Source organism: Lampetra fluviatilis, chromosome 81 (genome assembly GCF_964198595.1).
Source record: "Lampetra fluviatilis chromosome 81, kcLamFluv1.1, whole genome shotgun sequence".
Lineage (NCBI taxonomy): Eukaryota > Metazoa > Chordata > Hyperoartia > Petromyzontiformes > Petromyzontidae > Lampetra > Lampetra fluviatilis.
The window spans coordinates 288,211-301,340 of record NC_136355.1 but is presented as its reverse complement, the minus strand read 5'-3'; the positions used below and the strand labels follow the sequence as shown (position 1 = coordinate 301,340).

Sequence of the window (13,130 nt, the reverse complement as noted above, 5' to 3'; positions counted from 1 at the left end):
TGTGTCTCTGTGGGTCTCTGTGTGTCTCTTTGGGTCTCTGTGAGTCTCTGTGTATCTCTGTGTGTCTCTGTGGGTCTCTGTGGGTCTCTGTGAGTCTCTGTGTGTCTCTGTGGGTCTCTGTGAGTCTCTGTGTGTCTCTGTGTGTCTCTGTGTGTCTCTGTGGGTCTCTGTGGGTCTCTGTGAGTCTCTGTGTGTCTCTGTGGGTCTCTGTGGGTCTCTGTGTGTCTCTGTGGGTCTCTGTGAGTCTCTGTGGGTCTCTGTGTGTCTCTGTGGGTCTCTGTGGGTCTCTGTGAGTCTCTGTGTGTCTCTGTGTGTCTCTGTGTGTCTCTGTGGGTCTCTGTGTGTCTCTGTGAGTCTCTGTGTGTCTCTGTGTGTCTCTGTGGGTCTCTGTGTGTCTCTATGAGTCTCTGTGTGTCTCTGTGGGTCTCTGTGTGTCTCTATGAGTCTCTATGTATATCTATGGGTCTCTATGTATCTCTGTGTTGAGTGTGCTGAATGGATTTGATGATTCCGGCGTCGATTCCTTGAAATCGATTCCCCAGTCACGTGAACTTGGCTGGAAGAGGAAGCAAGAGAGAGATCGCCTCATCCAGAGACAGCGAGAGACAACGAGACACAGACACAGAGAGACAGAGAGACAGAGAGACATACAGAGACAGAGAGATAGAGACAGACAGAGAGACACACAGAGACACACAGACACAGAGAGACAGTGAGACACACAGAGAGACAGAGAGACACAGTGAGACACACAGAGAGACAGAGTGAGACAGTGAGACACAGCGAGACAGACAGACACAGTGAGAGACACAGCGAGAGAGACACACAGAGAGACACAGAGACACACAGACACAGAGAGACAGACAGAGAGACACAGAGAGACACAGCGAGACAGACAGACACAGTGAGAGACACAGAGACACACAGACACACACAGAGACACAGAGACAGACACAGCGAGACAGACAGCGAGACAGACAGACAGCGAGACAGACAGACACAGAGAGAGACACAGCGAGAGAGACACATCACCGGTGGTGTGTGTGTTGTGTGTGTGGTGGAGATGGCCTGGACAAGGTACCAGCTGTTCCTCGCCTTCCTCATGCTCATCACTGGGTCGATAAACACCTTGTCAGCAAAGTGAGTAGTGGGTGAGTGGGTGGGTGAGTGGGTGAGTGGGTGGGTGAGTGGGTGAGTGAGTGGGTGAGTGGGTGGGTGAGTGGGTGGGTGAGTGAGTGTGTGAGTGAGTGGGTGAGTGGGTGGGTGAGTGTGTGGGTGAGTGGGTGGGTGAGTGGGTGAGTGGGTGGGTGAGTGGGTGAGTGAGTGGGTGAGTGGGTGGGTGAGTGGGTGGGTGAGTGAGTGTGTGAGTGAGTGGGTGAGTGGGTGGTTGAGTGTGTGGGTGAGTGTGTGGGTGAGTGTGTGGGTGAGTGAGTGAGTGAGTGGGTGAGTGGGTGGGTGAGTGAGTGGGTGGGTGGGTGGGTGAGTGAGTGAGTGGGTGAGTGAGTGAGTGAGTGGGTGAGTGAGTGAGTGAGTGGGTGAGTGGGTGAGTGAGTGAGTGAGTGGGTGGGTGAGTGGGTGGGTGAGTGAGTGAGTGAGTGGGTGAGCGAGTGAGTGGGTGGGCGAGTGAGTGAGTGGGTGGGTGAGTGGGTGGGTGAGTGAGTGGGTGGGTGGGTGAGTGAGTGGGTGAGTGAGTGGGTGAGCGAGTGAGTGGGTGGGCGAGTGAGTGGGTGGGTGGGTGAGTGGGCGAGTGAGTGGGTGGGTGGGTGAGTGAGTGGGTGAGTGAGTGGGTGAGCGAGTGAGTGGGTGGGTGGGTGAGTGGGTGGGTGAGTGGGTGAGTGAGTGGGTGGGTGGGTGAGTGAGTGGGTGAGTGAGTGGGTGAGCGAGTGAGTGGGTGGGTGGGTGGGTGGGTGAGTGAGTGGGTGAGTGAGTAAGTGGGTGGGTGGGTGAGTGAGTGAGTGGGTGAGCGAGTGAGTGGGTGGGTGGGTGAGTGGGTGGGTGAGTGAGTGGGTGGGTGAGTGAGTGGGTGAGTGAGTGGGTGAGCGAGTGAGTGGGTGGGTGGGTGAGTGGGTGAGTGAGTGGGTGAGTGAGTAAGTGGGTGGGTGGGTGAGTGAGTGGGTGGGTGGGTGAGTGGGTGAGTGAGTGGGTGAGTGAGTAAGTGGGTGGGTGGGTGAGTGAGTGGGTGGGTGTGTGAGTGGGGTGGTTGTCACGTGACTTACCCCAGGCGAGTGTCACGTGACACTCGCCTGGGGCAGGTCACGTGACAACCACACCCCTTCCCCCACGTGTCAACTTCACCTGCTGTGATTGGTCAGTTTGAGAGTGACTGATGATTGGTTGTAAGTCTCACGCCGCGCCGTGATTGGTCGATGTGCGAGTCTCTCTCTGATTGGTTGTCTCACGCCGCGCCGTGATTGGTCGATGTGTGAGTCTCTCTCTGATTGGTTGTCTCACATCGCGCTGTGATTGGTCGATGTGTGAGTCTCTCTCTGATTGGTTGTCTCACGCCGCGCTGTGATTGGTCGATGTGCGAGTCTCTCTCTGATTGGTTGTCTCACGCCGCGCTGTGATTGGTCGATGTGTGAGTCTCTCTCTGATTGGTTGTCTCACACCGCGCTGTGATTGGTCGATGTGCGAGTCTCTCTCTGATTGGTTGTCTCACGCCGCGCTGTGATTGGTCGATGTGCGAGTCTCTCTCTGATTGGTTGTCTCACGCCGCGCTGTGATTGGTCGATGTGTGAGTCTCTCTCTGATTGGTTGTCTCACGCCGCGCTGTGATTGGTCGGCTCAGGTGGGCTGATACATCTCTGGCTCCCGGCTGCGACCCCAACTCAGAGCCCAGGGAATTCAATCATCCATTCCTGCAGGTACCAGCAAACTATAGTATCAGTACTACTACTATAGTACCAATACTACTACACTCACTCAGTCAGTCACTCACTCACTCACTCATTCCTGCAGGTACCAGCAATATATAGTATCAATACTACTACTATAGTACCAGTACTACTACCACTACACTCACTCAGTCACTCAGTCACTCACCCATTCCTACAGGTACCAGCAATATATAGTATCAGTACTACTACTATAGTACCAATACTATTATAGTATCAATACTACTACCACTACACTCAGTCACTCAGTCACTCAGTCACTCACTCACTCAGTCACTCACCCATTCCTGCAGGTACCAGCAATATATAGTACCAATACTACTAATCTATAGTACCAATACTATTATAGTATCAATACTACCACCACTACACTCAGTCACTCAGTCACTCACTCACTGAGTCACTCACCCATTCCTGCAGGTACCAGCAAACTATAGTACCAATACTACTACTATAGTACTAATACTATTATAGTACCAATACTACTACTATAGTACTAATACTATTATAGTACCAATACTACTACTACACTCAATCACTCAGTCAATCACCCATTCCTACAGGTACCACCAAAATATAGTATCAATACTACTACTATAGTATCAATACTACTACTATAGTACCAATACTATTATAGTACCGATACTACTACCACTACACTCAGTCACTCACTCAGTCACTCAGTCACTCACTCAGTCACTCAACCACTCACTCAGTCACTCATTCAGTCACTCAGTCACTCACTCAGTCACTCAGTCACTCACTCAATCAGTCACTCACTCAGTCACTCAGTCATTCAACCACTCACTCAGTCACTCATTCAGTCACTCAGTCACTCATTCAGTCACTCAGTCACTCACTCACTCAGTCACTCAGTCACTCACTCAGTCACTCACTCAGTCACTCAGTCACTCAGTCACTCACTCAGTCACTCACTCAGTCACTCACTCATTCCTACAGGTACCACCAATACTACTACTATAGTACCAATACTACTACTACCACTACTACTACACTCAGTCACTCAGTCACTCACTCAGTCACTCACTCAGTCACTCACTCATTCCTACAGGTACCACCAATACTACTACTATAGTACCAATACTACTACTACCACTACTACTACACTCAGTCACTCAGTCACTCACTCACTCAGTCACTCACTCAGTCACTCACTCACTCAGTGTCTCTGTCTCTGTCTCTCTGTGTGTCTCTCTCTCTGTCTCTGTGTCTCTCTCTGAGACTAGGCGAGTGGCATGTTCCTGGGGGAGCTCTCCTGCCTCTTCGTCTATCTGCTCCACGTTGTCCGTGAGCGCCGCACGGACCCCGGCAGCTCTGTGTCCGTGCGGCGCTCTGTCAGGCCCATCTTCGTGATCCCGGCGCTCTGCGACATGACGGCCACGTCGCTCATGTACATCGGTGAGACCTACACTACAGTGTAGTGTATAGTGTAGTGTATAGTGTGTAGTATAGTGTATAGTGTGTAGTGTATAGTGTAGTGTGTAGTGTATAGTGTAGTGTATAGTGTAGTGTATGGTGTAGTGTGTAGTGTAGTGTATAGTGTAGTGTATAGTGTAGTGTATAGTGTAGTGTATAGTGTAGTGTATAGTGTATAGTAGTGTAGTGTATAGTGTAGTGTATAGTGTAGTGTATAGTGTAGTGTATAGTGTAGTGTAGTGTATAGTGTAGTGTAGTGTATAGTGTAGTGTATAGTGTAGTGTAGTGTATAGTGTAGTGTAGTGCATAGTGTATAGTGTAGTGTATAGTGTAGTGTAGTGTATAGTGTAGTGTAGTGTATAGTGTAGTGTAGTGTATAGTGTAGTGTAGTGTATAGTGTAGTGTAGTGTATAGTGTAGTATAGTGTAGTGTATAGTGTAGTGTAGTGTATAGTGTAGTGTAGTGTGTAGTGTATAGTGTATGGTGTAGTGTATAGTGTAGTGTATAGTGTAGTGTATAGTGTAGTGTATAGTGTATAGTGTAGTGTATAGTGTATAGTGTAGTGTATAGTGTGTAGTGTAGTGTATAGTGTGTAGTGTATAGTGTAGTGTATAGTGTAGTGTATATTGTAGTGTATAGTGTAGTGTATAGTGTAGTGTATAGTGTAGTGTATAGTGTATAGTGTAGTGTATAGTGTAGTGTATAGTGTAGTGTATAGTGTAGTGTATAGTGTATAGTGTAGTGTATAGTGTAGTGTATAGTGTAGTGTATAGTGTAGTGTAGTGTATAGTGTAGTGTAGTGTATAGTGTAGTGTATAGTGTAGTGTATAGTGTAGTATAGTGTAGTGTATAGTGTAGTGTGTAGTGTAGTGTAGTGTATAGTGTAGTGTATAGTGTAGTGTATAGTGTATAGTGTAGTGTATAGTGTATAGTGTAGTGTAGTGTATAGTGTAGTGTATAGTGTAGTGTATAGTGTAGTGTATAGTGTAGTGTGTAGTGTATAGTGTAGTGTATAGTGTAGTGTATAGTGTATAGTGTAGTGTATAGTGTAGTGTATAGTGTATAGTGTAGTGTATAGTGTATAGTGTAGTGTATAGTGTAGTGTATAGTGTAGTGTATAGTGTAGTGTATAGTGTAGTGTATAGTGTATAGTGTGTAGTGTATAGTGTAGTGTGTAGTGTAGTGTGTAGTGTAGTGTATAGTGTAGTGTATAGTGTAGTGTATAGTGTAGTGTAGTGTATAGTGTAGTGTATAGTGTAGTGTATAGTGTAGTGTATAGTGTAGTGTATAGTGTAATCACGACCACATCTCTCTCTCCGACAGCCCTGAATCTCACGAGTGCCTCCAGCTTCCAGATGCTGCGTGGAGCCGTCGTGGTGTTCACGGGGCTCCTGTCCGTCGGCTTCCTGGGCCGGCGTCTCACCGCGTCGCACTGGGCCGGCGTGGGCCTCACCATCGCGGGCCTGGTCGTCGTCGGCATGGCCGACTTCCTCAGTGGCGGGGGCGGAGCCTCGGAATCGCACCGACTCAGCGAGATCATCACCGGTGAGATGTGGTGGTTACACTACAATATGTACTACACTGTCGACTATACACTACACTATACACTACACTATAGACTACACTATACACTACACTATACACTACACTATACACTACACTACACACTACACTATACACTACGCTATACACTACACTATACACTACACACTACACTATACACTATACACTACACTATACACTACACTATACACTACACTACACACTACACTATACACTACACTATACACTACACTACACACTACACTTCACACTACACTATACACTACACTATACACTACACACTACACTATACACTACACTATACACTACACTATACACTACAATATGTACTGCACTGTCGACTATACACTACACTATACACTACAATATGTACTGCACTGTCGACTATACACTACACTATACACTACAATATGTACTGCACTGTCGACTATACACTACACTATACACTACAATATGTACTGCACTGTCGACTATACACTACACTATACACTACACTATACACTACACTATACACTATACACTACACACTACACTACACTATACACTACACTACACACTACTCACTACGTGGTTGTCGTTGTGGTGTTCTAGGTGACCTGCTGATCATCTTGGCTCAGATCGTGGCGGCCGTGCAGATGGTCGTGGAGGAGAAATTCATTTACAAAGACGACATCCACCCCCTGCAGGCTGTGGGCAACGAAGGTGCTCGCCCACCAACTCACCCACTCACTCACTCACCCACTCACTCACCCACTCAGTCACCCACTCACCCACTCACCCACTCACCCACTCACTCACCCACTCACTCAGTCACCCACTCACCCACTCACTCACCAACTCACCAACTCACCCACTCAGTCACCAACTCACCAACTCACTCACCAACTCACTCAGTCAGTCACCGACTCACCCACCAACTCACCAACTCACCAACTCACCAACTCACTCTCCCACCCACCGTGTCTCCCCGTGTCTCTCCGTGCCTCCCCGTGTCTCACCGTGTCTCACCGTGTCTCCCCGTGTGTCTCCTCGTGTCTCTCCCTTCCTCCCACCGTGTCTCCCCGTGTCTCATCGTGTCTCCCCGTGTCTCACCGTGTCTCACCGTGTCTCACCGTGTCTCACCGTGTCTCCCCGTGTCTCACCGTGTCTCACCGTGTCTCTCCGTGTCTCCCCGTGTCTCACCGTGTCTCCCCGTGTCTCACCGTGTCTCCCCGTGTCTCCCCGTGTCTCACCATGTCTCACCGTGTCTCACCGTGTCTCACCGTGTCTCACCGTGTCTCTCCGTGTCTCCCCGTGTCTCACCGTGTCTCTCCGTGTCTCCCCGTGTCTCACCGTGTCTCTCCGTGCCTCCCCGTGTCTCACCGTGTCTCACCGTGTCTCTCCGTGCCTCCCCGTGTCTCACCGTGTCTCACCGTGTCTCCCCGTGTCTCCCCGTGTCTCCCCGTGTCTCACCGTGTCTCCCCGTGTCTCTGTAGGTCTCTTCGGCTTCTCCATCCTCTCCCTGCTCCTGATCCCCATGTACTTCATCCCGGCCCGCGGCTTCTCGGACAACCCCCGCGGCGTGCTGGAGGACGCCCTCGACGGCTTCTGCCAGATGGGCCACAGCAGCGCCGTGGCGGGCGCCGTGGCGCTCAACGTGCTCAGCATCGCCTTCTTCAACTTCGCCGGCATCAGCGTCACCAAGGAGATGAGCGCCACCACGAGGATGGTGCTGGACAGGTGACGCGGGGGGGGGGGGCGTTGGGGGGGGGTCTCAGCGGTGGGGCGGGCGGGCGGGGGAATGTTGTATAGCGCTCCTGGTAACGTGATGCTGTTGATGTTGTTGATGACGTTGTTGCTGATGATGATGATGTTGTTTATGATGTTGTTTATGATGTTGATGTAAAATTTCGATTTAAAGCTTTCGTGACTGCAGGGATTCATCTTCTTGGTTCTTTCGGTAAAGTCACGTAGAAGGAAAATAATAAAATAATAAAAATAAAACATGATTAAATAATTCTCACGACGTTTCGGCCACAACGCAAGCAGCCGTCTTCAGGTGGAGAACAGGTCTGTCGAGAAGGCGGTGCAACACCTGAAGACGGCTGCTTGCGTTGTGGCTGAAACGTCGTGAGAATTATTTTATCATGTTTTATTTTTATTATTTTATTACTTCCCTTCTACGTGACTTTACCGAAAGAGCCAAGAAGATGAATTGCGGCTGGTTTCACTGGGACGCGATGCGTGCCGCCATATTGGATTATGTGTGTAAAATGGCCGACGTCGCGTGGTCGAGCGGGAATCTCAAATCGCAACTTCCTGGTCACGTGACCAGAATTTGCATAAAAACAGGAAATTCCTGTGTACATACAGTACGTACACCCCCCTCCATCTGCCGTGAGGCAAAACAGTTGTTGATGTTGTTGATGATGATGATGTTGATGATGATGTTGTTGATGATGTTGATGATGATGTTGTTGATGATGTTGTTGATGATGTTGATGTTGATGATGTTGATGTTGTTGGTGATGTCGATGATGATGTTGTTGATGATGTTGTTGATGATGATGTTGTTGATGATGTTGATGATGATGTTGTTGATGATGTTGTTGATGATGATGTTGTTGATGATGTTGTTGATGATGTTGATGTTGATGATGTTGATGTTGTTGGTGATGTCGATGATGATGTTGTTGATGATGTTGTTGATGATGATGTTGTTGATGATGTTGATGATGATTATGATGATGTTGATGTTGATGATGATTATGATGATGTTGTTGTTGGTGATGTTGATGTTGTTGGTGATGTTGATGTTGTTGGTGATGATGTTGTTGATGTTGGTGATGTTGTTGATGTTGTTGATGTTGTTGTTGTTGATGTATTTGTTTGTGATGTTGTTGATGATTATGATGTTGATGTTGGTGATGTTGTTGAAGTTGTTGTTGATGTTGTTGGTGATGTCGATGATGTTGATGTTGATTATGTTGTTGATGATGTTGTTGATGATGGTGATGTTGATGATGTTGTTGATGATGATGATGTTGATGTTGGTGATGTTGATGTTGTTGTTGGTGATGATGATGATGTTGATGATGATGTTGATGTTGGTGATGATGGTGATGTTGATGTTGTTGTTGGTGTTGATGTTGTTGTTGATGATGATGTTGATGTTGTTGTTGATGATGATGATGTTGTTGATGTTGATGATGCTGTTGTTGTTGATGTTGTTGTTGATGTTGATGATGATGTTGTTGCTAATGTTGTTGATGTTGTTGTTGTCCCTGCATAGTCTGAGGACGGTGGTGATTTGGGCTGTGAGCCTCATCCTGAGATGGGAGAGCTTCAAATATCTCCAGGTAACATCATCAACATCATCAACATCATAAACAACAACATCAACAACATGAACATAAACTACATCGACATCATCATCAACATCATCATCAACAACATCAACAACATCTGCAACATCATCAACATCATCAACATCAACAACATCATTATCAACATCAGACACATCCCTGTCTCTCTCCGTGTGTCTCTCTGTGTGTGTGTGTCTATTTGTGTGTGTCTCTCTGTGTGTGTCTCACTGTGTGTCTCTCTGTGTGTGTCTATCTGTGTGTGTCTGTGTGTGTGTCTCTCTGTGTGTGTCTCTGTATGTGTGTGTGTGTCTATCTGTGTGTGTGTCGATCTATGTATCTGTGTGTGTCTATCTGTGTGTCTATCTGTGTGTGTGTGTATCTGTGTGTGTCTCTGTGTGTGTCTATGTGTGTGTCTCACTGTGTGTGTCTATGTCTATCTGTGTGTGTCTCTCTGTGTGTGTCTATGTCTATCTGTGTGTGTGTCTCTGTGTCTATCTGTGTGTGTGTCTCTGTGTGTGTCTCACTCTGTGTGTGTCTATCTGTGTGTGTCTCTGTGCGTGTGTCTCTGTGTCTATCTGTGTGTCTCTCTGTGTGTCTCTCTGTGTGTGTCTCTGTGTCTCTCTGTGTGTGTGTGTCTATCTGTGTGTGTGTCTATCTGTGTGTGTCTCTCTGTGTGTGTCTCACTGTGTGTCTCTGTGTGTGTGTGTGTGTCTGTGTGTGTGTATATATGTGTGTGTCTATCTGTGTGTCTATCTGTGTGTGTCTATCTCTCTGTGTGTCTCTCTGTGTGTGTGTCTCTAGGTGATTGGCTTCATCATCCTACTGAGTGGAGCCGTCATCTACAACGGACTTCTCTCCCCCGTCGTGACGCGGTGCCGTGGACACGCACAGACACAGGAAGAGACGACCTCGCTCATCAGAGACGAGCCTTAGTGTCTATCTGTGTGTGTCTGTGTGTCTGTGTGTGTATGTGTCTGTGTGTGTGTGTCTGTGTGTGTGTGTGTCTGTGTCTGTGTCTGTGTGTGTGTGTGTGTCTGTGTGTGTCTGTGTGTGTGTCTGTGTCTGTGTGTGTGTGGAGCGGTGCCGTGGACACACACAGACACAGGAAGAGACGACCTCGCTCATCAGAGACGAGCCTTAGTGTCTATCTGTGTGTGTCTGTGTGTCTGTGTGTGTATGTGTCTGTGTGTGTGTGTCTGTGTGTGTGTGTGTCTGTGTCTGTGTCTGTGTGTGTGTGTGTGTCTGTGTGTGTCTGTGTGTGTGTCTGTGTCTGTGTGTGTGTGGAGCGGTGCCGTGGACACACACAGACACAGGAAGAGACGACCTCGCTCATCAGAGACGAGCCTTAGTGTCTATCTGTGTGTGTCTGTGTGTCTGTGTGTGTATGTGTCTGTGTGTGTGTGTCTGTGTGTGTGTGTGTCTGTGTCTGTGTCTGTGTGTGTGTGTGTGTCTGTGTGTGTCTGTGTGTGTGTCTGTGTCTGTGTGTGTGTGGAGCGGTGCCGTGGACACACACAGACACAGGAAGAGACGACCTCGCTCATCAGAGACGAGCCTTAGTGTCTATCTGTGTGTGTCTGTGTGTCTGTGTGTGTATGTGTCTGTGTGTGTGTGTCTGTGTGTGTGTGTGTCTGTGTCTGTGTCTGTGTGTGTGTGTGTGTCTGTGTGTGTCTGTGTGTGTGTCTGTGTCTGTGTGTGTGTGGAGCGGTGCCGTGGACACACACAGACACAGGAAGAGACGACCTCGCTCATCAGAGACGAGCCTTAGTGTCTATCTGTGTGTGTCTGTGTGTCTGTGTGTGTATGTGTCTGTGTGTGTGTGTCTGTGTGTGTGTGTGTCTGTGTCTGTGTCTGTGTGTGTGTGTGTGTCTGTGTGTGTCTGTGTGTGTGTCTGTGTCTGTGTGTGTGTGGAGCGGTGCCGTGGACACACACAGACACAGGAAGAGACGACATCCCTCATCAGAGACGAGCCTTAGTGTCTATCTGTGTGTGTGTGTGTGTCTGTGTGTGTGTGTGTGTGTCTGTGTGTGTCTGTGTGTGTGTCTGTGTGTGTGTCTGTGTGTGTGTGGAGCGGTGCCGTGGACACACACAGACACAGGAAGAGACGACATCCCTCATCAGAGACGAGCCTTAGTGTCTATCTGTGTCTGTGTGTCTGTGTGTCTATGTGTGTGTCTATGTGTGTGTGTCTGTGTGTGTGTGTCTGTGTGTGTGTGTCTGTGTGTGTGTCTGTGTGTGTGTCTGTGTGTGTGTGTCTCTGTGTGTGTGTGTCTATCTGTGTTTGTGTGTGTGTGTGTTTGTGTGTGTGTGTATCTGTGTGTGTGAGTCTGTGTCTGTGTGTGTGTGTGTGTGTCTCTGTGTGTGTGTGTGTGTTTGTGTGTGTGTGTGTTTGTGTGTGTGTATCTGTGTGTGTGAGTCTGTGTGTCTGTGTGTGGGTCTGTGTGTGTGTCTGTGTGTGTGTGTCTGTGTGTGTGTGTGTCTGTGTGTGTGTGTGTCTATGTGTGTGTGTGTGTCTGTGTGTGTGTGTGTGTTTGTGTGTGTGTGTCTGTGTGTGTGTGTCTATCTGTGTGTGTGTTTGTGTGGTGTGTGTAGTGTGTGTGAGTCTGAGTGAGTCCAAATTTCACAATTCGCGTCTAACCTCAGGGAACTGACAGTTTTCGATTTAAAATTCTTAATTTTCACTTCTCTTACTTTAGGCTACTAGCGATGAATGCCTTGTGTACACATATGGAGCGTAGTGTATAGTGTAGTGTAGAGTGTAGTAGAGTTTAGTGTATAGTGTAAAAATGACAGAAACCCACAGACACACACAGCGACCCACAGAGACCCACATAGACCCATAGACACACTACACTATACACTACACTACACACTATACACTACAACACACTACACGCTACACTACACGCTACACTATACTATACACCTATACTATACACTACACTATACACTACACTATACACTATACTATACACTACTACACACTACACGCTACACTATACACTACACTATACACTACACTATACACTACACTATACACTATACTATACACTACTACACAATACACTATACTATACACTACACTATACACTACACTATACGCTATACTATACACTACTACACACTACACGCTACACTATACACTACACTATACACTACACTATACACTACACTATACACTAGTTAACTAATTGGCACCGCTTCGCTCATTGCCGCTGCGTCTGCCTCGTTGTGTTTCTATTGTTCATGTTGTCAGTGGTGGTGGTGGTGATGGTGGTGGTGATGGTGCTGGTGGTGGATCGCTCCAAACTTTTTTCCTGCACGATTTGTATCTGATTCGGGTGGTGGTAATGGTGGTGGTGATGATGGTTGATGGTGGTTTGTTGTCTTTGAAATCTTTTCGGGGGGGAATTGTGGCGACGACGATGATGATGATGACGACTCGAAGCTGTTTTGATAAATAAAACAACAAATGCGCCATCATTGCACTGAAGCTTTGTCAGTCTCTCTGGTGGTGACGATGGTGGTGGGGGTGGTTATGGGTGTGGTGGTACTGAGAGTAACGGTGATGATGGTGATTGTGATGACACAGCAACAACAACATTCGCCACTAAGTGGCGGTGACGTCACCACGACGCTTGTGCCAGGCCATGTGCACCTTGAGGCCACGTGAAGTGTCGAACGCCCGCTGGCAGGAGGTCACGGGGCAGACCCAGGTGCCACGGGTCGACTGACCGAGATGACCGAGATGACTGGCTGATGCACCACCTGTGCCCCCTACTGTGCCAACTTGCTGTGCTTTAGCCACCCGGCGCTCCGCTCGTTGTTGTGAGCGTCGCTCCTCCGCCTTCCGTTGTTGCTGGAGGGCGACTGCCTCCAACTGCCCAGTAGCGTC

General features: G+C 48.2%; 1 protein-coding gene across 1 annotated transcript; it reads left to right on the top strand.

Moving 5' to 3' along the window:
- The first annotated feature begins 552 nt into the window (after positions 1 to 552).
- On the top strand, positions 553 to 11,811 carry SLC35F6 (solute carrier family 35 member F6). The gene is made up of 8 exons (XM_078884278.1): positions 553 to 1,140; positions 2,789 to 2,864; positions 4,142 to 4,313; positions 5,655 to 5,876; positions 6,486 to 6,596; positions 7,370 to 7,613; positions 9,166 to 9,232; positions 10,040 to 11,811. The coding sequence occupies exons 1-8, from the start codon at positions 1,064 to 1,066 to the stop codon at positions 10,169 to 10,171; spliced, it is 1,101 nt and encodes a 366-aa protein (XP_078740404.1). The 5' UTR covers positions 553 to 1,063; the 3' UTR covers positions 10,172 to 11,811.
- The last annotated feature ends 1,319 nt before the right edge of the window (positions 11,812 to 13,130 follow it).

Bases quoted from the DNA above. Each gene is read 5' to 3' on its own strand.
- SLC35F6 (XM_078884278.1), top strand. From the start codon at position 1,064: ATGGCCTGGACAAGGTACCAGCTGTTCCTCGCCTTCCTCATGCTCATC. The intron at 1,141-2,788 runs GTGAGTAGTGGG...TGGTCGGCTCAG, and splicing joins ATAAACACCTTGTCAGCAAA to GTGGGCTGATACATCTCTGG. The intron at 6,597-7,369 runs GTGCTCGCCCAC...GTGTCTCTGTAG, and splicing joins GCAGGCTGTGGGCAACGAAG to GTCTCTTCGGCTTCTCCATC.